Source organism: Lissotriton helveticus, chromosome 3_2 (genome assembly GCF_964261635.1).
Source record: "Lissotriton helveticus chromosome 3_2, aLisHel1.1, whole genome shotgun sequence".
NCBI classification, from domain to species: Eukaryota; Metazoa; Chordata; class Amphibia; order Caudata; family Salamandridae; genus Lissotriton; species Lissotriton helveticus.
In genome coordinates, this window is record NC_136062.1 from 156,355,779 (window position 1) to 156,381,884 (window position 26,106).

The window sequence follows — 26,106 nt, forward strand, 5'->3', positions numbered from 1 at the left end:
CTCATTGGCTTTAAAAGCTGCATCAACTGCAGCCGCAATCATCTGCTGCAGGAAAGGACCATGAGGGACCTCTGATAAAGGTCCTACCATCGCTAAACCCATTACATCCTCTAATTGTTGGCTGTACACTTGAAGACAAACACTCAACCAATCAACCAACAGAACCTCAGTCGGCTGCTCTGCATTGAAATATGAAAGTTACACGTGAAACCTCACGTAAGGCGTCATCTTGACGTCAGGCGCAGTGACCGGGACAATATTCGTCATGTCAAAGGAGAAAAAGATATATATTTTTCCAATTCCTCCCTGCGCTTAGTGCTGAAGCAAAGATTCTGATTAGAACTGGACCACATAGCAAATTACTCACCAGGCCCCCTGTAACGGGTGACAAATAGTTTGTCTGCTAGAGCAAGATATTGAACAACTGTGCCCAAACTGCTAATACAAGCCACAATATCAGAAAAAAGCTTACACCAAGTACAAATAGACCAACATTTATTATGAGACACATTTTAAAAAGGAAACCTTACTCCACCAGTAGGGAAGAGTACTCTGACTCCAACATAAGAATGGAACAGTATGTGTTCTCATGGTTCCTTCCATTTATGGCACTGTTGGGATAGTAGAGAAAGTATTGGGAGAATTATTTTTGTTCGGTTGGACAATCACTGTGGGACAGAGAACAGCTAATGTTGAAGGACTGTCTCGAAGGAAGATAGTCTATGAGGTAATGCTTATTGTGCTACAAGGAAAACCAGTGGCAAAATGCATACTATATAAATACGAGTAGCATAAGTTCCTGTCACAGAGAAACCTTGCCCACTATGGTCTGTTCAACAGCTCTTCTTTTAAGAGAAGAAAGAGAGACATAGAGCAAGAGGTACAAAGTACATAACGTCCATTGTTTTATTTTTTGTTTTGTGCTAACATGTCTATGTAGATCTCTTCATACTTTTGAGCTTTTTCTCTTAAGTAAGAGAATTATTCTTTTCAGGCCCATATTTGGCAAACTGAATGCAAATGCATGAAGGCAGGCATGATATGATAACGTGGACTCGGGGCAGGAAGTCACATATAAACTGAAATATGGGCAGATGGATAAAATAGGGTTTTCTTGTCTTCACTAAACACTGTATCAGCATCTTCAGCATCGTCAGAGTACTCATTCCCTTCAGCCACAGAGAAAACGATCCTCACATAACCAGCGCTCTGCAACATCGTGGCTGACCATTTCCACAACAAAATAGCCAACATCTACTGCAATTACGAACATCAACACACTGACATCAACCATCTCCTGCCACCAGCCTGGCACCTTCAGCCACCTACTCACTGCATGGAAACCACACACACAACCAAACACCTCAGCTATCATGACCTCTATCCACTCTGGAGTTCTGAAGGACCCCTGCCGCCACATCTTCAACCTGGGGCACAAAGAAATCAGCAGCACACTCACGGAAATCCTCAACGCATCCATCTCCACGGCCGCCCGTGATGCATGAAAAACATGCAGTAGTCAACCCCCTTCTGAAAAAGCCCTTTGCTGACCCCAGAGACCTAATGAACTACCGCCCCACCTCGCTGCTCCCTTTTACCGCCAAGGTACTAGAGAAAGCCATCAACCTCCAACTCACTGAATACCTGGAAGGAAACAACCTTCTCGACGACTTCCAATCTGGCTTCAGCGCAAACCACCACACCTAGACTGTCTCATCGCTGCAAACATTGACATCAGAACCCTTCTTGACTGAGCAGAAACAGCAGTTCTTATCCTCTTTGACCTATCCGCGGCTTTTGACACCGTCTTCCAACATACCCTCATCACAAGACTCCCCCACAACGGCGTCCAGGGAGATGCCCTCAAAGGCATTCCCGCCTTCCTCACTGGACACACTCAAATAATCCACTTACTTCCCTACATCTCTGAGCCCAAGAGAATCATCTACAGCATCCCCCAAGGCTGCTCCCTCACCCCCACCTTGTTCAACGTATACATTACCCCTCTGGCCAATGTTGTACGCACCCATGAACACAATATCATCTCCTACATGGATGACACCCAGCTCATACTTTCTCTCACGGAAGACCCAGTCACCACCAGAACCAACTTCTGTAACACCATGACAAATGTCACAGGCTGGATGAGGGTCAACTGGCCAAAGCTGAACAAAATGGAGGTGCTCATCTTTGGAAGGAACACCTCACTGTGAGAAGACACCTGATGGCCCACCAAACTCAGACCCACACCCACACCCACCCTTACCAACTACGCCCACAACCTTGGGATGATCCTGGATGGCGAACTCTCAACTTAGTAACTTCCTTCTGCTTCCACATTCTCCATATGTTCTGTAAAATCTTCAGATGGATCACCATCAACACCAGGAATATAGTGAACCAAGCCCTCGTCAAAAGGCGACTAGACTACGTAAATACACTCTACGCTGGAACTTCCACCCAACTCCTCAAACAACTTCAAACCATACAGAACACCACAGCCAGACTCATCCTCAACCATCCAAAATGAACTAGCAACCCCACCTCAGAATTCTCCACTGGCTCCCTGTCCCAAAGATATGCCAGCTCAAGATGCTAACCCACACCTTTAAAGCACTCCAAAACCAAGGCCCTGGACACCTCAATCACCCCTTGACCTTCCACCAACCTGTAAGACAACTGTGCTCCGCCTCCCTCACTCACAATCTCTTCATCCACAAAAGCTGCAGCAGAGGTCGCTCCGTCTATTACCCTGCAGCCAAGCCTCCTCCACCTCCGAACTGCACCTTCACTGTTGGGCTTTAGAAAAGGACTCAAGACCTGGCTCTTCAACTAAGACCTATGAGACCTCAGCGGTTGGATACCCCCTGGGGTGAATGGCTGCGCTTTAGGAATACTGCTTGGTTGATTGATTTATATCAAAAGACTGTTGTCTGGGAAGAGCTCAACCTTTTTCTCTAGGACAGGAATGAAAATACAAGTTCTCCTGTGAACGAATGGAATCAGAGTCATGTAAAAGCTTGAGTTCAACACACAGAGATGTTAATATGCGCAGAGTCAACTGTCAGGGACATTAATGAACAGCAATTACAATCTTAGGAAATTGTTAATTACTCACGTTGTTTGAGAATATCGAAGGAGGATCTCAGTGTGCTGAAAGAAAGAAGAGATTTGTTTATTACCAGAACATTTTGCAACACCTCAAAGGAGCATCAGCATATAATGAAATCTGGCCATCCACTACCGTCATAAACCCTGCCAACCTTAGATTCGTTTTTACCCTGTGACTGTTGCTAGTCACTGAGGAGTTCCATGACCATGTAGAGAAATGAGGTGGAAGCTGAGTTGCTTTAGAAGGTTAAGGAATTCCAAGGTGATTGTATTATCCTTATCAGTAGAGCAGAAGGTACTTTATTTCTTGTAGTACATGGTCACACCACCACATTACCCACAAACCACTTAAATCCTTGCTTGCAAACATCAAGGATAAAAACTAGAACCTCTAGTCTGGTGTACAATGAAACACCTTACATGTCAATAGACCCAAATCAGGCGGGAGACTCACGATTTTTATGGAAAAAATAGTTTTATCTTGACTGTCTCCCACTTGAAATTGCCTCTCCTTCAATAGAAGTCAATGGGAAAAATATGTTCTTCCGCTAATTGTTTTAAAATCTCCCACTTTCCTCTTCTAAAATGTTGGCATGTATGAACACACATCAAAAGCTATTAGATATTTGTTACAAAAAGATATAGGATTTGAATATGTACTGTTACAACGGGATCAAAATGATCGCGGTACGTTACATCTCATTTTTTACGACGCTGGAGGGCGCTGGACTGAGGAATAGTATAATTTACTATTCCAACACACAAGTCTACGTACAGTAGGGATGGTGTTGGAATAGTAAATCATACTATTCCTTAGGTTAGAGCACCATCCAGTGCAAGTCGTTGTAACGACTTGCATTGTAATACCCGAGATGTAAAGGCATTGTGATGCAACGCCCACATGGTAATGGATGTTTCCCATAGGATTTAGTTTAATACAAGTCAGATTTAGAAAAAGGTGCAGTAGCTTAGAATGTGTAGAAACATGCAGAGAGATTCTAATTTTTCTATAATTACCTAACAAGCACAAAAAACTTGTTACCATAAATATTTAATTTCTACTTCTCACTGTACATCTATAACTAAAGAGCAGAAGAAAGAAAAGCAATGTTTATGCTCAATAACCTGATAAGCCTGTACCCTGGCTGATGGCAGCTGACATTGTGACATCAGTACTTAACTGTAATAAGTTATTGCAATTTAGTGGCAGTGTGCGTCACAAGTCACAGATTATAAAGAAATTAGAGAGGCGTTCTGAAACAGGGATTGCAGAATCACATGTATTTTGGAGCCATTGCATTCTTATCTAGTGCTCCCCACACAAAGTTGTGAAACACACGTTGTTGTTATAGAGAGTAGCAATAAAACTGAATTGCATTTGTTCTGGTCTGCTGGGCAGCAGAACTGTAAACCTTATCTATGCTGTCACAAAGGTGCAACTTCGTTTCCTTGAAATGATTCGAGGATGCACGTGTTTCTCCTTTTGGCACAGTCAGTGAGGAACACAAATGGTTAATTCAAGAGCATGATATACTTAAAAGGTACAAGTAAAAAAAAAAAGCATTAGCAGTGCAGTTTCTATTCTCAATCCCACCCTTAGTTTGAAATGTTTTGAAAATAAATCTTTCAACGGCACATTGTTCCAAAGCTGTCTGGTTTCACTTTGCTTTGAATGCTGGATACTGGAGGGACTTGTATATGTGAATGTGTAACTATTCAGTACTCGTGTGGACTGCAAAATAATTTCAAATATACTCCGAATAATCAATGGCTGAAAGCGGAGTGACCCTAAAATCAATCTATGGCCTAATTACAAGTGCCCTTGTAATCCTGCTGGGACCCCGGTTGTTAGGATTATGAGGTCTGCAGTAACTTGATGGGTCCTGTGCATTTCATATACACAGTAATAGACAGATGAAACTCAATGGAGAAATGAGGAGTTACTGGAGAAATTTGACACTGTATTACCAATACACAGAGACTTCTAGTTATTTCCCTTCCCCCACACATACCGATGCCCCTGGTATTTGTAACTCCATGAGAGGTTGGAAATTTTGGCCAGGTGCTGGGGCAATTGTATTAAGTCAGACTCTTATTTATATTTCTTCCTAACTTAGCTCTGGCGATGAGCTAAATCAGTGCTTAATTTGAGCCACTGATTTCTGGTGCTCAACACCGGCACTTAATTTTCAACTCAGGCACTTATGACAGTCTGCCACACTGTGGTGCTGTCTGTCTAATTTAGATATGAGCAAAACAACTGTTGTTTATTCATTCCTATGACATTAAAAATGAATAATACCTGCCGCTCAAGCCATCCTTATAGTGGTGGCCGCCTGGAATAGCTTGAACTGTCACACTTGTAGAAATGTAATGGTTTATAGTTGTGATAGTAGTGTCATTGGCAGTGCTGGTAGGGACAATGGGTGGTGAAGGCTGCAGTGGCCTCCTAACGAGGGCCCTGGCACTTTAAAAATAAATACATCAATATATTAATATTTTATATATTAACCCTTGTGTGCTTATGATGAGCCCAGCTCATCATGACGCACAGTGGAGCTGTGCTCATGACGAGCTCATCATCACCGTCGCGGTCCGTCCACGCGAAATTGATTCCCCGCCTGTGCGGGAGAATCAGTAAGTGGGCGGAGTCATGATGAGCTTAGCTCGTCATGAGCACAGCTCCACGGTGCCTCATGACGCACTGGGCTCGTCACGAGCACCGCGGCACCCTCCCTTCCTCCGCGCCGTGGGGGAATTACCCCCTCGGCATAGGGGTTAAATTCAGAACCAGATTGACTGGATTTTTGTATCTATGAGAATTTTGCTAAAGAGCAGTGGTGGCCCGTAATGTGGCTGAGCAGTTCGGGTAAGCACACACGTACATACTCACATCCCTGCACCCAATTACAAGCGCTCACACCTGTCCAACCAATATACACTCACTCATACCCATCAATTCACAGGAACATACATGCGTGCACACCTATTTAAAGCATGCATGTGTAAATACACATACATTCATACACTACATACATGCACCTAACATTCACATACACTTAGCGGGCCATACAGGTGACATCTGGTGGAGAAGCTGGAAGGCCTCAGTGGTTTCTGAAGGCTTTGGGAAGGAAGCGGCTGATGGAAGATCCTGCCACCTCCTCCCTCTTACTGACTCATGGGTTAGCCAATGACATGTTCTCCTTCCTTAACTCACTAGAGCGTAAGATGGGTTCAGTAAGAGTTGCTGGGTTCTGTAAGAGTTGCTGACCCCACTCCACTCTGTGATGAGGTGTAACTGATAGACAGTCATTTCTGGGCACTTCAGGACTTAAAGTTGAAGCACACAGGTCCGTGTCTATCTATCATGAGGGAGTGGCTCTCACAAGACTTAGCCGGGCTGATGAGGTCATGCCCTCATGGATATGAAATCTTGAGCCCAGCAAAGCTTGGCTGAGACTGCAAGGTGCCAGAGCATTCGCTCATTTAAAACCCCTGGCTGCCTGTACTAAACATGTTAATTTTCTGACAGACACACATCAAGCTTAAAAAAGTGATTATGAGCCAGGTGCCTCCCCCCTGAATGCCGAGCTGCGCCCATGTTAAAGAGTACACTGAAAAATACTATTAAAAGGTTATACTATTAAAAGGTTAATAGGATTGCAGATTTGGATCATTTGAATAAATTACCCTCATGACGGTGTTATGATAATATATGATTTTACCCAATCCACAGTATTTCCAATAGAGGATTGAAGCATATTTCAATGGAAATCAGTTCTGAGCCTTGTAGTAATATCTGGGAGACAAAAAGCACATAGATATGAAATTTAGATTTGCAGAGTGCGCTACTACCCTGAGGTGTCTGGGCGATTCAGATGTGTTATCTGAGATTGCTTAGTAATGATGTAAAATAAACAGACTTTGCATAATAGTTAGCAGCATTAGGGAACTTATACAGAGCATATATGGGGCAATCCATAAGTAATGGTATGCACGGCTTGGGCCCGATCCCTCTGCAAAGAATGTTTGCCTGGTATCTTCCATCTCGAGCTCTTCGGTCCTCTTCATCTAGGCTACTAGTAGTCCCGCGGTTCCAGAGAGTGAGGATGGGTGGTCGTTCGTTCAGAGTAGCGGCGGCCAAACTATGGAACTCCTTGCCAATATCCTTAAGGAGTCTCGAAGATCTCTCAGCCTTCAGAAAGGCATTGAAAACTTACCTCTTCCCTAGGACAGGCTAGCTGCTGAATTCGCTGGATCAAGGTTCAAAGCGCCAGGATGCCCTTGGTGGTGACAGGCTTGCGCTATATAAATATACCACAATACAATACAATACACTTGGGTAGTTTGTGATGTACAATCTGCATTATCTGTAATTTGTGATGTACAATCTGCATTATGAAATCTGATTTTGTTAAATGAACCTAAGATGCTCCTTTTAAATGCTGACAGTAGAAGTTTCTATAAATTGTGTGTTTTAACTAAAGTAATAGAATTGTTTAATTCCGTGCAACCTTGTACCCAAGCAATCAAAACTAAGGTAGAATTGATTGACCGCTAATGCACAGAAGGAGGAGGTGTTCTCAAGAACTAATGAAAACTGATACCTACAAAGAACATCAAAGTTTCTTTCGTTCACTGTGCATTGTAGATCCTCACTTTGAAGACACCTAGGGATTTTAATTATCTTATCACTGAATACTATCAAGATCCAAAAGTCCTCTAGCAAAGGATAGCTTTCGCTTTGGACCATGATTGAAAGTTGATGAATGAGCTGAAATATAGTTGGGAGCCAAGGTTTAATACAAGTCTTCCCCTCTCTGTCTTCATTACTCAAGATGGACTGCACACCTGGCCTTTTAAGATATGGTGTATCGTGTGTGGATGTCACTGAATAGGCATAAAGATAAATTGGACTCATTGGATTCTGGTTGAACTTCCATATCACCCAGACTCTTTGTCACAGTAATCAGAGGGACAAACAATCTCTTTCTCTTTTGACTCTCTCTCTGGTAGCTTTGGGCATAACTATGCAAGAGGAACTGGGGTGGCTGGAAACGTATATCCACAATGTATTTCAGTAAAGAGGCACATAATCTGTGATCCAGATAAAGGCAGATATACAAGTAGTATAGAGTATTAGCTAAAAATCCAGAGAAAGTGAAAGATGGAACTGGAGCGAACACATAAGAAATAAAAGAACCATTTATTAAAATGGCCATAAACCTATACCATCAAAATGTTCAGCTGGGGTGAAAACAGTTCCATTAATGATTTTCATAAACAAAACATAAAAAGAGAGGAACTAAATGCAACTAAGCTTTGAATTTTTTCAAACAAGTTTAAAGCCTGGGCCCAGGTCTGCTAGCAGTAGAGGTTTGAACTGCTAAAGAAAGGTACCTGGTTGTGCACTATGTGATAAAATTCTTCTTCAGAAAGCACACCAGGAGAAGCCCTATGAGAGGTTGTCAGGATATGGGGCAGGTCAGCCATAATTCTTTCCTTAAGTGCACTGAAAGTTAATTCACACTTTGGGATCTCTGGAGATTTGTTGAGATGCTTGCATGTGAGCTTATCAAATACACTGGAACAAAAGCACTAGTCGTAGCCACATCGAGTGGGAAGGGTGCTCCGTATTCACAGGCCATCGAAGAAATGACAACAACATCATATCACAGTGTCCCCAGCTGAATCTGTCAGTTGACAAAAGAAGTCGGAGCGGTGGCTTTAATCTACTTACTTCAGTGCTTTGTGCAGCAGGTTCAGACCGTCAAAAAAGAGTTGAAACTTATCTACACCACTTGGGGTGGTGATGTATTCTTACCATTAAGATTAGAGGTCATTAAGCTCCACAACTAAGAGACAGTGATTTGCAGTCTTCAAGGCACTTGGTCTACCAACACACATACAAAAGCCTGACTCCAAACCATGCTGTAGAAGTCACACAGTTCCTTATGATCAGTCAAGAAGTCATACCTCTTCTGCAAGATTCTCTTTAATGCTTTGTGCAATGGCTCTTTGAAAGACACAAAGCTTTTATCTAACAATCCGGTTGGGTAGCCAAAGAGCGTCTTGTGAAGTGGTTTAAAGTTTGCCAATGAAGAGTGAGACTGGGTCCCAAGTGTAGCCACTGGCTCAATCTAAGTGCCGTCTGAGGGTGATCTCCAAAAATCATAACAGAAAGAGAATTTACCATTAATTTCATACTTTCAGGGTGTCCTTATTTTACAATCATGTGCGGTACTACGCTGTCTGAATCCTCACACTGAGTTTTAAAATAAAAAACTCTGAAAGCATGAATTTAATACAAAATCCTGTTTCTGTTACGATTTATGACGATGGGGCCCACTGGCGCTCATTCTCGGTGACCAGCACTTATTTTTCCTCAAAAGACGTTGATCCAGAGTAAGAGAGAGAAAACTAAACCAGTAGAAACATGTAAATGCTTCAATGGAAGCACAAATACTTCAACTCCCACAAGGCAACAGGTCGGTAAATAAACGGGGCTGGAACATGGTCTCCTTTCAACACAGCCCAAGGTGGTAACTTCAGCCACGTCACTTTGCACTGAGCTTTAAAAATAGATTTGTGCTATTTTTAGGTCTAGGGATAAATAGGCGAGATTATAGTAAGCAGTTCAAAAACGTTACCAAACTGCGGATTGCGTACAGTTCATGTGAGGCAGGCGCGTGCACAACAAACACCATGTGCCTCGGCACCAGACTTCAAAGGAAGCCACTCGCACACCACCATTTGTCTGAGCCTCGGCATCAGACTTCAAAGGAATCCGCTCCCAAGCCGCTCCCCCTATCAGACTTAAAAGGAATGCGCTCCTGCCCCCCCGCCACAGCAATGCCGGCAATGTTTACAGTAGCCTTGCTCCTCAAATGCTGTTGCTGTGCTGCCATCTCTCTAGGGACACTCAGCTTGAAAACACGCAACTTGCTAGCTGCAATGCTACATCCGCTATGCTTTGCCTCTAGACACGTTGATCCCTCGTAGACTGTGCTGACTCCTGATTCTGAAACTGATCAACGCAGTCATCACGTAGTCTCTTCTCTCTGTCTTATGATTTCTGCCCTGCCACCATTTACTTCAGACCCTCACCCTCACCCTCACACCTCCTCACCCTCACACACCCTCACACCCTCTCACCCTCACACACCCCCACACACCCTCACTTACCCTTACACCCTCACCCACCCTCACACACCCTCACTCACTGTCACCCTCACCCTCACCCCCCTCGCCCCCTGCACCCTCACCCCCTCACCCTCACAACCCTCTCACCTTCACTCACCTTCACCCCCTCACACCCTCTCACTCTCACACACCCTCACACACCCTCACTCACCCTCACACCCTCACCCACCCTCACTCACCTTCACCCACCCTCAATCACCCTCACACCCTCACCCTCATAGCCCTCACCCCCTCACAACCCTCACCCTCACTCACCCTCACCCCCTCACACCCCCACACCCTTACACCCCCTCACCCTCACCCTCACACCTCCTCAACCTCACCCTCACACACCCTCACATCCTCACACATCCCCTCACCCTCACTCACCCTATCACCCACCCACACCCACCCTCTCACCCTCACACACCCTTTCACCCTCACACACCCTCTCACCCTCTCACCCACCCTCACCCTCACCCACCCTCACCCTCAAACCCCCTCACCCTCACACCCCCTCACCCTCACACCCCCTCATCCCCTCACACCCCCCCTCACCCTCACACCCCCTCACTCACCCTCACCCCCTCAAATCCCCACACACCCTCAGACCCCAAGATCCCCTCACCCTCACCCTCACACCCTCACACACACCCTCACACGCCCTCACTCTCACACCCCCTCACCCTCACACCCCCTCACCCTCACTCACCCTCTCACCCTCACACACCCTCTCACCCTCACACCCCTCACCCTCACACCCCTCACCCTCACCCTCACACCCCCACACCCTCACACACCCTCACTTACCCTCACACCCTCTCACCCTCACACACCCTCTCACCTACTCACACTGCTGCATGCTGCACACTGCTGCATGACACACTGATGCACGCAACACACTACTGCACGCCTCACACTGCTGCACGCCACACTGCTGCACGCCACATCACTCTGGGACACCACCACATCACTCTGGGACACCACCACATCACTCTGGGACACCACCACATCACTCTAATACACCACCAAATCACTCAGCCCAACCACATCATCACTCAGTACCACAACAGCACTGTCCTTGCTTGCTACCAACAAGCATTGCCATAGCCAATAGGACTCGCATAAGGAAAGTGTAAGCTATTGGCTTTGTGAATAACAATGCTACTAATTGATATATTTTCAAAGCCAACACATATTTAAAAAAAATATCATTTACAATACCAATATCTCACACTTTCCTAATGCGAGACCTATAGCATTGCAAATGCTTGTTGTGTATTAGAATGACAATAGGGAGAAGTTCGTGCTCTGATCCTGTCAACAAATGACAGTGAAGAATAGCATTACATTTTTAACACTTATAATTTTCTCTTTCCTATAAAAGCGATAGCAGGATGTATAAAGAACATTTGTTATATATTTGTAACTGTTATTTTATATGCTACATTATATTTTCAGGTGTAAATTACCTTATATGTTGTGTTATATGTAAGGCTTCCCATTTTCTCTTTTTACTGATTTTTACAGATAAATACAGAATAAAAACTATTTATCTGGATGTATTTATTTTTAAATATGGAAAAAGGGATTTCTTTTGGACGTTTCTTACTGCTGGTAATCATGAGTGTTAGGTAAATAGCTGTACAGGTGTAAGGCAGAGGATGATGGATAATGCAATTGTGTCCTCACCTGAATGATGTTTAAGTTTTCTACGGAATCTTTAAACGGGATGGTTGTACTGTGCCACCTGATGGTGGGAGCGGATATATCGTGCTACTGCAGGCACCGAAGTAAAAATTGCCTTTGCCTGTACATTGTTGTTTTGTACGCACATCCCTGTGCTCGTTGTTTACTTGTTATAAAAACAAAACACAAAATATGGAAAAAAGATTATCGGCAATGAAAAATTTCCATCATCAGCAACGTAAGCATGTCATTAAGCTATGATACCAAAACAGTGCCTCACTGCTAGGATAACTGATGATAGCTCCCTCCAGCTTCAGATAATGGTCCAATAAAGTATGCAAACTGGGATGATGTATGTCTTCATGATTTTACAGATCCAGGCAATCTGCAGAAGGACACTTTTTGCAGGGTACAGGAAGCAATGGAGCTCTTTTTAGAACCAAAACATTTTGTTCTGAATTTTTGAGAGAGGCATTCATCTCTCCTGTATTAAGTGAATAATTCACCAATTTGGCTATACAAGAAGCAATGTTATTGGCGACAACACTAGGCAGCACATCAAATGAAAACAGGAGCAAATGAAATAGGGTTAGAAACTCCTTTCCTGGATCTTTGAAGCAACTATTTATGAAGGTAGGACTGGGAAGCAGAAGTAAGCTATCGGAGTTCACAAATTACTCACTGGCGTAGCTAGAGGGGGGGGGTCCGCCCCAGGCGGCACTGTTTTGGGGGTGATGGGCACATGTGTGGCGGCTGTTGTTGAGCAGTCAGTACACCACACGTGTGTCTGAAAGTGCAAGCAAATCCTGCACCACGGATAACTGACAGAATATCGACAGTCAAAATATCGACTTACCAAAATATCGAGGTAAAAATATAGAATGCCAGAATATCGACTTCCTATCTACAAACAGGTAAGTACAAAAATATCGACTCCAAAATATCGATAGGAAAAAATGTAGATAGTCGAAATATCGAATATTTAAAATTTCTTAAAAGTAATTTTAAAGTACTATAATAATAAATATAATTAATTTACACACTTAAAATACTTAAATAAACTTAAAATTAATAAATAATTATTGTAACTCAAATTCTTTTTTAATTTTAAAACATATATATATATATATATATATTTTTCCAGCAAACGTCCCAATATGAGAGGAGCGGCCACAAGCTGGTGCAGGCGGCGAGGTTCGGGACACCCTCGCAAATCTATGATTACAGCAAAGTTTTCTTCGAAAGAAGACGCCGCACACCACCTCAGTTATATGACTAGTTTGTTTATTTCTTGTAGGTTCCCCACCTACGCGTTTCAGACAGATGCACTGTCCTTGATCACGGTTACAAACACGTGTCCATCATTGATGTCTAGCATTTATACTGACTAACTCCACCTGGCAGTTAAGGTGCATTGTGGGTTCAGTAGTTGCATTTTTTTGCATTTTCATATCTTGCAGTGCGCTTTACCCAGCCGGATCGCGGCATTATAATGGCATTTCTTGAACATTAAGTTGTTGTTAATGATTATGGCCTTATTTGTGATTTGTGTTGTCACAAGATACTTAACAGTATAAGACCAAGGGGGAGTTGTCATGGACTGAGTGTCCATGTGGGAGTTTGTGGCTAAGTGCCCAAGTCCTCAGTTTACTCATGGCGTTGTGAGGCTAAGTGCCTCCGTTCAATAATGTCATTATAAACTTTGATCAACAGTCGGGTTTGCGCAGAGTTAAAAGCTATCAGTTTCATTAGATCATTCCAATTTGCACTATCCAACTAGTTGCCAAACAGAATTTGGAATCAAACAATTGGTTATCTACAAAATCAATGTTCAGTTCAACAAGAATTATTTAAAAAGGGAGTTTCAGAAAGATTTCAGAACAGATTGTTATAAGTGTACGCTCAGTTCTTCGTCCGTGTTAAGACCCCACGGCTGTCTGGTTTTAAACCTGATGATCAGTTTTGATTCCAGGCGTCTCAATCGTGTTACTCGATCGCCTCCTCTTTCATTTTGACCCACCATGGCAATTCCTGAGTATTTCATATTTTTCCATGTTTTGCCAGGGTGTGTCTTTAGATGTTTTGCCGTGGCGTAGCTCATATCATTGTTCTGAATGGCTCTAGTATGTTCAAGTATTCTTTTTTTGAGTGGGCAGATAGTCGAACCAATATATTTTTTTCCACAGAAGCAGACAATTTGATAAACCACGAATGATGACTCACAAGTTATCTTGTCCTTTATGTCAAATATTCTTCCTTTTGGATCTTTCAAGGTTTTAATATTCTGGCCGATTGTGCATGCTTTGCATGTTGTACATTTACTGAAACCCAGTTGTCGTTTTTCTAGCCAACTCAAAGTTTTGATTTCCTTTTTGAAGTGGCTGTTCACTAGTGTGTCTTGTAGAGAGGGCGCTTTTCGATAAGTGATTAGAGGTCTGTCACCTATTAGCGATCCTATCTCATTGTCCTTTTTCAGTACATTCCAGAATTTTATCAGAATTTGGCGGATTTGGTAACTTTCTCTTGAATATGTCAAAATTAGTCGTGGTTTTTCTTCCTCATTGTTCTCTGTGGGTTTGCCTTTTGGTATCAAGGTTTCAGCTCTTGTTTTGGCTCTCGTATTTTGCTCGCCCTTAGTTATATCCGCCTGTTTGTATCCACGTTGGATGAAACGGTTTCTAGTTTCTGTAAATTTGTTTTCCAATTCGGTCTTTTCCGAGCAGTTCCGTTTCATTCGAAGAAATTCCCCGTAGGGAATACTTTGTTTTAGTGAGGTGGGATGGAAGCTCGTTCCATAGAGCACACTGTTCGTAGATGTTTTTTTTCTGAATACTGTAGTCTCCAGTTTATTGTTGTTAATGTAGATCTTTGTGTCGAGAAATTCGATTTCTTTCTTTTGGATGTTAGATGTGAACTGTAATCCTACATTGTTCACATTCAGAATATCGATGTATTCCACTAATTTTTGTTTGGTCCCTTTCCACAGGAGGAACAGATCGTCTATGAATCTGAGCCAGACAACCACATCCGTGGTGTATGGCTCATTCTCCTCTCTCCAAGCTATGTTTTTTTCCCACCAACCCATGGTGAGGTTGGCATAGCTTGGAGAGAAGGAGACTCCCATGGCACAGCCGCAGACTTGTTTGTAAGTTTTTTTGTCGAAGGTGAAAACATTGTTCTCCAAGCAGAACGACATCATGTCAGTTAACATGTTGGTGTGTCTTAACTCGGATATCGGTCTCTGATTGAGGAAGTATTTTACTGCATTCATGCCTATGTCATGCTGAATCGATGTGTACAATGACACGACATCTATGGTTGCTAGCCAATACTCTGGTTGCCATTCTACTCCCATGATGATTCGTAGGAAGTCACCAGTGTCTTTAATGAATGAACTCAAAGTTGGAACTAAAGGAGCTTTTTCATATCTTGCAGTGCGCTTTACCCAGCCGGATCGGTGATTTGTGTTGTCACAAGATACTTAACAGTATAAGACCAAGGGGGAGTCTTATACTGTTAAGTATCTTGTGACAACACAAATCACAAATAAGGCCATAATCATTAACAACAACTTAATGTTCAAGAAATGCCATTATAATGCCGCGATCCGGCTGGGTAAAGCGCACTGCAAGATATGAAAATGCAAAAAAATGCAACTACTGAACCCACAATGCACCTTAACTGCCAGGTGGAGTTAGTCAGTATAAATGCTAGACATCAATGATGGACACGTGTAACATCCAAAAGAAAGAAATCGAATTTCTCGACACAAAGATCTACATTAACAACAATAAACTGGAGACTACAGTATTCAGAAAAAAAACATCTACGAACAGTGTGCTCTATGGAACGAGCTTCCATCCCACCTCACTAAAACAAAGTATTCCCTACGGGGAATTTCTTCGAATGAAACGGAACTGCTCGGAAAAGACCGAATTGGAAAACAAATTTACAGAAACTAGAAACCGTTTCATCCAACGTGGATACAAACAGGCGGATATAACTAAGGGCGAGCAAAAAGCGAGAGCCAAAACAAGAGCTGAAACCTTGATACCAAAAGGCAAACCCACAGAGAACAATGAGGAAGAAAAACCACGACTAATTTTGACATATTCAAGAGAAAGTTACCAAATCTGCCAAATTCTGATAAAATTCTGGAATGTACTGAAAAAGGACAATGAGATAGGATCGCTAATAGGTGACAGACCTCTAATCACTTATCGAAAAGCGCCCTCTCTACAAGACACACTAGTGAACAGCCACTTCAAAAAGGAAATCAAAACTTTGAGTTGGCTAGAAAAACGACAACTGGGTTTCAGTAAATGTACAACATGCAAAGCATGCACAATCGGCCAGAATATTAAAACCTTGAAAGATCCAAAAGGAAGAATATTTGACATAAAGGACAAGATAACTTGTGAGTCATCATTCGTGGTTTATCAAATTGTCTGCTTCTGTGGAAAAAAATATATTGGTTCGACTATCTGCCCACTCAAAAAAAGAATACTTGAACATACTAGAGCCATTCAGAACAATGATATGAGCTACGCCACGGCAAAACATCTAAAGACACACCCTGGCAAAACATGGAAAAATATGAAATACTCAGGAATTGCCATGGTGGGTCAAAATGAAAGAGGAGGCGATCGAGTAACAAGATTGAGACGCCTGGAATCAAAACTGATCATCAGGTTTAAAACCAGACAGCCGTGGGGTCTTAACACGGACGAAGAACTGAGCGTACACTTATAACAATCTGTTCTGAAATCTTTCTGAAAATCCCTTTTTAAATAATTCTTGTTGAACTGAACATTGATTTTGTAGATAACCAATTGTTTGATTCCAAATTCTGTTTGGCAACTAGTTGGATAGTGCAAATTGGAATGACCTAATGAAACTGATAGCTTTTAACTCTGCGCAAACCCGACTGTTGATCAAAGTTTATAATGACATTATTGAACGGAGGCACTTAGCCTCACAACGCCATGAGTAAACTGAGGACTTGGGCACTTAGCCACAAACTCCCACATGGACACTCAGTCCATGACAACTCCCCCTTGGTCTTATACTGTTAAGTATCTTGTGACAACACAAATCACAAATAAGGCCATAATCATTAACAACAACTTAATGTTCAAGAAATGACATTATAATGCCGCGATCCGGCTGGGTAAAGCGCACTGCAAGATATGAAAATGCAAAAAATGCAACTACTGAACCCACAATGCACCTTAACTGCCAGGTGGAGTTAGTCAGTATAAATGCTAGACATCAATGATGGACACGTGTTTGTAACCGTGATCAAGGACAGTGCATCTGTCTGAAACGCGTAGGTGGGGAACCTACAAGAAATAAACAAACTAGTCATATAACTGAGGTGGTGTGCGGCGTCTTCTTTCGAAGAAAACTTTGCTGTAATCATATATATATATATATATATATATATATATATATATATTATTAACAAAACATGTACACTATTTTTTCCGTAGGATAGCGAGAGGTTTACATTTACTATTCCCACTCCAGTGAGTGCAACAGTAGGGAAAGCTTGGGATAGCGTAGGGGTAAAAATTACTATTCCTACTCCAGAGAGTGCAACAGTAGGGAAAGCGTTGGATAGCGTAGGGGTAAAAATTACTATTCTCACTCCAGAGAGTGCAACAGTAGGGAAAGCATTGGATAGCGTAGGGGTAAAAATTACTATTCCCACTCCAGAGAGTGCAACAGTAGGGAAAGCGTTGGATAGCGTAGGGGTAAAAATTACTATTCCAACTCCAGCGAGTGCAACAGTGGGGAAAGCGTTGGATAGCGTAGGGGTAAAAATTACTATTCCCACTCCAAAGAGAGCAACAGTAGAGAAAGCGTTGGATAGCGTAGGGGTAAAAATTACTATTCCAACTCCAGCGAGTGCAACAGTAGGGAAAGCGTTGGATAGCGTAGGGGTAAAAATTACTATTCCCACTCCAGCGACTGCAACAGTAGGGAAAGCGTTGGATAGCGTAGGGGTAAAAATTACTATTCCCACTCCAGAGAGTGCAACAGTAGGGAAGGCGTTGGATAGCATAGGGGTAAAAATTACTATTCCTACTCCAGTAAGTGCAACAGTAGGGAAAGCGTTGGATAGCGTAGTGGTAAAAATAACTATTCCCACTCCAGAGAGTGCAACAGTAGGGAAAGCGTTGGATATCGTAGGGGTAAAAATTACTATTCCCACTCTAGAGAGTGCAACAGTAGGGAAAGCGTTGGATAGCGTAGGGGTAAAAATTACTATTCCCACCCCAGAGAGTGCAACAGTAGGGAAGGCGTTGGATAGCGTAGGGGTAAAAATTACTATTCCCACTCCAGTAAGTGCAACAGTAGGGAAAGCGTTGGATAGTGTAGGGGTAAAAATTACTATTCCCACTCCAGAGAGTGCAACAGTAGGGAAAGCGTTGGATAGCGTACGGGTAAAAATTACTATTCCCACTCCAGCGAGTGCATCAGTAGGGAAAGCGTTGGGTAGCGTAAGGGTAAGAATTACTATTCCCACTCCAGTGAATGCAACCGTAGGGAAAGTGTTGGATAGCGTAGGGGTAAAAATTACTATTCCCACTCCAGAGTGCAACAGTAGGGAAAGCGTTGGATAGCGTAGGGGTAAAAATTACAATTCCCACTCCAGCGAGTGCAACAGTAGGGAAAGCGTTGGGTAGCGTAAGGGTAAGAATTACTATTCCCACTCCAGTGAATGCAACAGTAGGGAAAGTGTTGGATAGCGTAGGGGTAAAAATTACTATTCCCACTGCAGAGAGTGCAACAGTAGGGAAAGCGTTGGATAGAGTAGGGGTAAAGATTACTATTCCCACTCCAGAGAGTGCAACAGTAGGAAAGCGTTGGATAGCATAGGAGTACATTTTAATATCCCCACTCTAGTGAAAATAAATTAATATAAATCACATAATTATAAATTAATCAATTAATACATTTTAATTACCAATTAAGAATTAATTAATTACCAATTAAAAATTAATTAACAATTAATTTAAAATAAATACCAATTAATTAATTATCATGTTTAATTAATTATATTAAATTACTTCCCACCCTATTCCCCTTTAAACCCACAACCCACTACTAAAAATAAAATAATAATATTCACATAATTATCAATTAATCAATTAATAAAAATTAATTATCAATTAACAATTAATTAATTACCAATTAAAAATTAATTCACAATTTATTCAAAATAAATACCAATCAATCAATTAATTAACATATTTAATTATTATAATTAAATTACTTCCCACCCTATTCCCCTATAAACCCACAACCCGCTACAGAAAATAAAATAATATTATTCACATAATTGTCAATTAAACAATTAATTAAAATTAATTATCAATTAACAATTATTTAATTATCAATTAAAAATTAATTAACAATTAATTCAAAATAAATACCAATTAATTAACACATTTAATTAATTATAATTAACTTACTTCCCACCCTATTCCCCTATAAACCCACAACCCACTGCAGAAAATAAATTACTAAAATTAAAATATTCATCAATTAATCAATCAAAATTAATTACCAATTATATTTTAATTAATTACCAATTAATAATTGATTAACAATTAATTCTAAATAAATAACAATAAATAAAATAACATATTTAATTAATTATAATTAAATTACTTCCCACCCTATTCCCCTATAAACCCACAACCCGCTACAGAATTATATTACACTAAAAATAAAAATTATTATAAACTTACCTAAAATTCTATATTTTTGTTGTCTATATTATGTCTAGTCGATATTATGTCCATTCTATATTTTTGATTCGATATTATGTCCATTCTATTTGATAATAAAATTTTCTATTCGATATTTTGGTAGTCTATATTATGTCTAGTCGATATTATGTCCATTCTATATTTTATACTCGATATTATGTCTAGTCGATATTAAAAAATCGATATTTTTACTCTATACCCCTGCACCACCTAGCCTAGTGGTGGTACGCCCCAGGCCGAACCGTTTAAGTTGGTCCCAGGGCCATCAATCTTGTAGCGCGCGAAAGCGCTACCAATGACGGCCCTAATCATCTTTTTTTTGCCAGCCCACGTGCTACTGCAGTGACGCCTCGAGTAGACACGAGAGTGACACTGCTTTCCCTTTCAGTTTATGGGCAGGTGCTGACCTCTGAAATGGCTCCTAGCTTGAGCCTGAGGTCACAGCCGGCGAGGCGACAGCAAGGAAATCAATCCTGTGGCCGGCTGCATCACCACAAGCGCGCCCGATGACCCAGCATGTCCCACCATGATGGCCAGTGCAGCTGAGCCAGCCGGAGCGAGCCTGATGTGGGCGGCTGGTCGCTACAGGTAGAGAGAGGCGAGCTCTCGAGATGGCCACAGCTGCAATTTCTTTTAAAGTAAGTGTGTGCTTAGCTGCCCTGGAAGTTAGAGAGGGACTGACAATAATGGTCCAAATTGTGACGGCTGCCATTAATACTCCTGAGATTATGTACTAATCACTGGTAATGCAGGCGCGACATGCAGCATGCAATAAAGGGACACCACACACTTTGCTCACTGTGCCGGCCGGAAGTCCCGAGCGACCCCGGCCCGTTTATTTATGCTCTCTGGCCACGCCTGACCAGAGAGTGATACATTGTGTGACATGGCTTCCGGGGCATGCTGGTGTCCTTGGTAAAACTAGAGCGTTTCACCCCATCTCAACTTAGTCCTTTTTCTTTTATCTTACTGACAGGCCACAGTTCTCTTCAACACACAAAGTCAGCTAGCCTTCTGTTGGGTTGTGGGTTCCCCTAAGGTTGTACTGATGTTGGCTGTGCTCTCGTGCATGCCGGGAGCCTCTCGGGCTGTGACCGCTCTCTCCACTTTGCCTGCTAGGTTGACTTGAGTGTTCGGGCTCTGTTGTCTCCTGAGGTGACTCATTGTTAGCGCCACCTTCTTCTGTGACTAGATCTCCTCCTTGAGTCACAGGTGGGGATTCTCTCTGGGTTGTCTTGACCGGAGGTGTAACTTCTTTGAACCACGAGATGTTCCTGGTGACTACTTCCCCGTCTTGTTCTGCGGTGACAGCCGTTCCTTGGGTTGACCTCACAGTCCACAGACCCGGCTCATAGGGTGTTCGGAATTTTTCTCCGCTCCATCGATTCCGCATTATCACTGTACATCCCGGGGTTATTACTCGGACTCTCGCTCTCCGTCGGCGACTAACTTTCTCGTTGGTTTGCTGCCGCTTAGCTTGGGCGTGTGCTGGATCATAAGGTTCCGGCATCCAGTTTGTTGCTGTTGGTAATAGATCCCTGCAAATGCCATTAAACATAAGCGACCACGGGGACCGCTGTGTCATGCAATGAGGTGTGCTACGGTATTCCCTCAGGAAGTGTTGTAGTGCCGTTTCTGGATTGGTGCCTTCCGCCACCGCTATGCGGAGTGTTTTATTAATGATGCGCATGAACCGCTCAACTTCCCCATTTGCTTGCGGCCACTGAGGCGTTATCCGGTGAGGCTTGATTCCTAGACCTGTCATGAAGTTCTTGAATTCACTGCCTTGAAAAGGTGGCCCGTTATCCGTTTTGATAATGTGAGGTAGTCCAAACATTGCGAAAGACTTTCCCAGGACTGGCTGCAGGTTGGCGAATGAGGTTGACGGCATGATTTCAATGATTGGGTATTTGGTGTAGCTGTCAATGAGGACAGCGGTGATTCTCCCATCCGGGAAACTCCCGAAGTCGAGGCTCACCCATGACCACAGTGACGGAGCAAGGCCTTCAGTGATTATCGGTGCCGAGACTTCCGCACTGCTGGTGATCTGACAGGCAGTGCAGTTGCACACGACCGCCTCCACGCTGCTCTCAAGGCCAGGGAACCACACCTTCTCTCTCATCCTCAATTTCATCCTCCCAATGCCTAGTGTCCTTCGTGGGCAAGTGTTGTTGCCCATTGCTGCAAGTTGTGTGGTATCACAATGCGTCTGCCTCTCAACACCACGCCGTCTTCCGCTGAGCTAAGTACATTTCGAACTATCCATAGTTTTCCTAGGCGGTTCCTGTCGGGCTCGCTCCACTCAGATGTGTTTTTGAGAAATCCTTCCCACGATCCACTTGTGAGAGCGTTGACCACCCTTTGAAGTACGGCATCTTGTTCTGTTTGTTCCTTTATTTCTCTCAATGAGTGGGCCCGCGGGAATGACTACTGAGTGATCATACGTACAAATTCTTCTGTCTTTGCCTCTTGCTTGTCTGTCTTGCTGACCTATGGCGCTGGGTGTCTGGATAGAAAATCGGCCGGATTCTTGGCGCCTGGTCGGTATGATAGCTCCATTTGATAATGTTGCAACTGTATTACCCATCGTTCAATCCTAGGCGGCGGGTTTGGTGCGGTACCTATGAACAACGGGACTAATGGTTGATGATCTGTTATGACTCGGAATGGGTGTCCGCTGACATATAAGTGAAAGTGCTTGCACACCCATTTGATAGCAAGAGCTTCGCGTTCGATTTGCGAATATCTGGCTTCGGTGGCTGTGAGCGCTTTGCTAGCGAAGGCCAGCGGGACCCAGGTCCCTGGTTCTGCCTCTTGGGTTAACAGCGCCCCAAGGCCTACTGGGCTGGCATCCACTAGTAGCTCCGTGGTACGCGATGTGTCGAAGTAGGCCATGGTTGCGCTGTCTAGAAGGGCCGACTTTACCTGCTTGAAGGCTTTGTCCTCTACCGCGGACCAAGTCCACGAAACGTCCTTTGTCGTCAGGCTTCTGAGTGGCTCTACAATGGTCGCCAGATTTGGAATGAACCTCCCACAGTATGTTGCCATTCCTAAGAAGCTTCGTACCTCTGACGCATTGGCTGGGGAAGGAGCAAGCTGTATTGCTTGGGATTTTCGGGGATCTACTTTGATGCCGTCTGAGCTAAACACATAGCCAAAGAAGTCAATTGTCTTACAGAAGAACTTGCACTTTTCTTTGTGTAGTGTCACTCCATGTGTGGCCAATCGCTGCAGTGTGGCTTGAAGCTGCCTATGATGCTCCTCAAGGGTTTTAGAGTGAATGAGGATATCATCACTCATGTTTATCACGCCTTGGAGACCTGACAGGAGCTCTCTCACCGCATTTTGAAAGATCTGTGCTGCGGATGATATCCCGAAGTTCAACCTCTTATATCTGCGTAGCCCCATGTGAGTCGAGAAAGTTGTAATATACCTGCTTTCTTCGGCCAGCATAAGTTGATGATATCCGGCATTGAGATCAAGTTTCGAAAACCATTGCGACCCATTTAAATCAGCTAGGATATCGTCGACTGTCGGTGTCAGGTGTCTCTCCCGTTTTATCGCCCTGTTGGGCATCCTCATGTCTATGCAGATCCGATTCTTCCTTGGCTGCTTCGGTTTTTCGGAAATTATCATGGGAGACGCCCACGGGGTAGGCCCATGTACCTTTTCGATGACTCCCTGTTGCTCCAGTTTTTCGAGTTCTTGTTCTACCAATGACCGGAGGTGGAATGGGATCCGACGGTGTCTCAATGCTACGGGTTGCACTGCCCGATCTATGTGTAGCTTCACTGGGGGTCTCTTGATCTGTCCTATCCCCTTAAATAGCTGAGGGAACATGTCCAGAATGTCATCAACCTGGAGGAGCTTGACTGCATTGGCAAACACGATGAGGTTGAGATCTTCGGCCGTGTGGCTGCTAACAGGTATGCTCAGACGTGAGTCCCAGGCTCTCCACACCACTGGAGTCAAGCTATCCAGGCTGATGAAGGCTGATAGCCAGAAACCGGTCCTTGGATGCTTGATTCCGGTCTGGGAAAGACATGGCTTGGTAGTTCAGACTGGACTGTTCCCATGAGGCACAGGGTCAGAGCTGATTTGCATATAGCCAGTGTCTAACCCAGGGTGGTGTGGAGTGCAAAAAAACGATGGATTTAGGCCCAGATCCTTGTATTGGGGTGAATGTATGACATTGTTCTACATTCGGTCCATCAACTGTGTTTTTTGCAATTTTCACCCCGAGTGGGCTGGGTATGCTCAGACGTGAGTCCCAGGCTCTCCACACCACTGGAGTCAATGTATCCAGGCTGATGAAGGCTGATAGCCAGAAACCGGTCCTTGGATGCTTGATTCCGGTCTGGGAAAGACAAGGCTTGGTAGTTCGGACTGGACTGTTCCATGAAGCACAGGGTAAGAGCTGATTTGCATATAGCCAGTGTCTAACCCAGGGTGGTGTGGAGTGCAAAAAAATGATGGATTTAGGCCCAGATCCTTGTACTGGGGTGAATGTATGACATTGTTCTACATTCTGTCCATCAACTGTGTTTTTTGCAATTTTCACCCCGAGTGGGCTGGGTATGCTCAGACGTGAGTCCCAGGCTCTCCACACCACTGGAGTCAAGCTATCCAGGCTGATGAAGGCTGATAGCCAGAAACCAGTCCTTGGATGCTTGATTCCGGTCTGGGAAAGACATGGCTTGTTAGTTCGGGCTGGACTGTTCCCATGAGGCACAGGGACAGAGCTGATTTGCATATAGCCAGTGTCTAACCCAGGGTGGTGTGGAGTGCAAAAAACGATGGATTTAGGCCCAGATCCTTGTACTGGGGTGAATGTATGACATTGTTCTACATTCGGTCCATCAACTGTGTTTTTTGCAATTTTCACCCCGAGTGGGCTGGGTATGCTCAGACGTGAGTCCCAGGCTCTCCACACCACTGGAGTCAATGTATCCAGGCTGATGAAGGCTGATTGCCAGAAACCGGTCCTTGGATGCTTGATTCCGGTCTGGGAAAGACAAGGCTTGGTAGTTCGGACTGGACTGTTCCATGAAGCACAGGGTAAGAGCTGATTTGCATATAGCCAGTGTCTAACCCAGGGTGGTGTGGAGTGCAAAAAAACGATGGATTTAGGCCCAGATCCTTGTACTGGGGTGAATGTATGACATTGTTCTACATTCTGTCCATCAACTGTGTTTTTTGCAATTTTCACCCCGAGTGGGCTGGGTATGCTCAGACGTGAGTCCCAGGCTCTCCACACCACTGGAGTCAAGCTATCCAGGCTGATGAAGGCTGATAGCCAGAAACCAGTCCTTGGATGCTTGATTCCGGTCTGGGAAAGACATGGCTTGTTAGTTCGGGCTGGACTGTTCCCATGAGGCACAGGGACAGAGCTGATTTGCATATAGCCAGTGTCTAACCCAGGGTGGTGTGGAGTGCAAAAAACGATGGATTTAGGCCCAGATCCTTGTACTGGGGTGAATGTATGACATTGTTCTACATTCGGTCCATCAACTGTGTTTTTTGCAATTTTCACCCCGAGTGGGCTGGGTATGCTCAGACGTGAGTCCCAGGCTCTCCACACCACTGGAGTCAATGTATCCAGGCTGATGAAGGCTGATTGCCAGAAACCGGTCCTTGGATGCTTGATTCCGGTCTGGGAAAGACAAGGCTTGGTAGTTCGGACTGGACTGTTCCATGAAGCACAGGGTAAGAGCTGATTTGCATATAGCCAGTGTCTAACCCAGGGTGGTGTGGAGTGCAAAAAAACGATGGATTTAGGCCCAGATCCTTGTACTGGGGTGAATGTATGACATTGTTCTACATTCTGTCCATCAACTGTGTTTTTTGCAATTTTCACCCCGAGTGGGCTGGGTATGCTCAGACGTGAGTCCCAGGCTCTCCACACCACTGGAGTCAAGCTATCCAGGCTGATGAAGGCTGATAGCCAGAAACCAGTCCTTGGATGCTTGATTCCGGTCTGGGAAAGACATGGCTTGTTAGTTCGGGCTGGACTGTTCCCATGAGGCACAGGGACAGAGCTGATTTGCATATAGCCAGTGTCTAACCCAGGGTGGTGTGGAGTGCAAAAAACGATGGATTTAGGCCTAGATCCTTGTACTGGGGTGAATGTATGACATTGTTCTACATTCTGTCCATCAACTATGTTTTTTGCAATTTTCACCCCGAGTGGGCTGGGTATGCTCAGACGTGAGTCCCAGGCTCTCCACACCACTGGAGTCAAGCTATCCAGGCTGATGAAGGCTGATAGCCAGAAACCGGTCCTTGGATGCTTGATTCCGGTCTGGGAAAGACATGGCTCGGTAGTTCGGACTGGACTGTTCCT

The 26,106-nt window shown here is 43.8% G+C and overlaps 1 protein-coding gene across 2 annotated transcripts in view; it reads right to left on the reverse strand.

Moving 5' to 3' along the window:
• Nucleotides 1-26,106, reverse strand: part of PSTPIP1 (proline-serine-threonine phosphatase interacting protein 1) — a 643,783-nt gene that overhangs the window by 341,654 nt on the left and 276,023 nt on the right. For both annotated transcript variants that reach the window (XM_078684947.1, XM_078684948.1), the window contains exon 4: nucleotides 3,119-3,153. In XM_078684947.1, coding sequence (XP_078541073.1) covers nucleotides 3,119-3,153 — 35 coding nt within the window. The remainder of the gene's footprint in view (nucleotides 1-3,118; nucleotides 3,154-26,106) is intronic.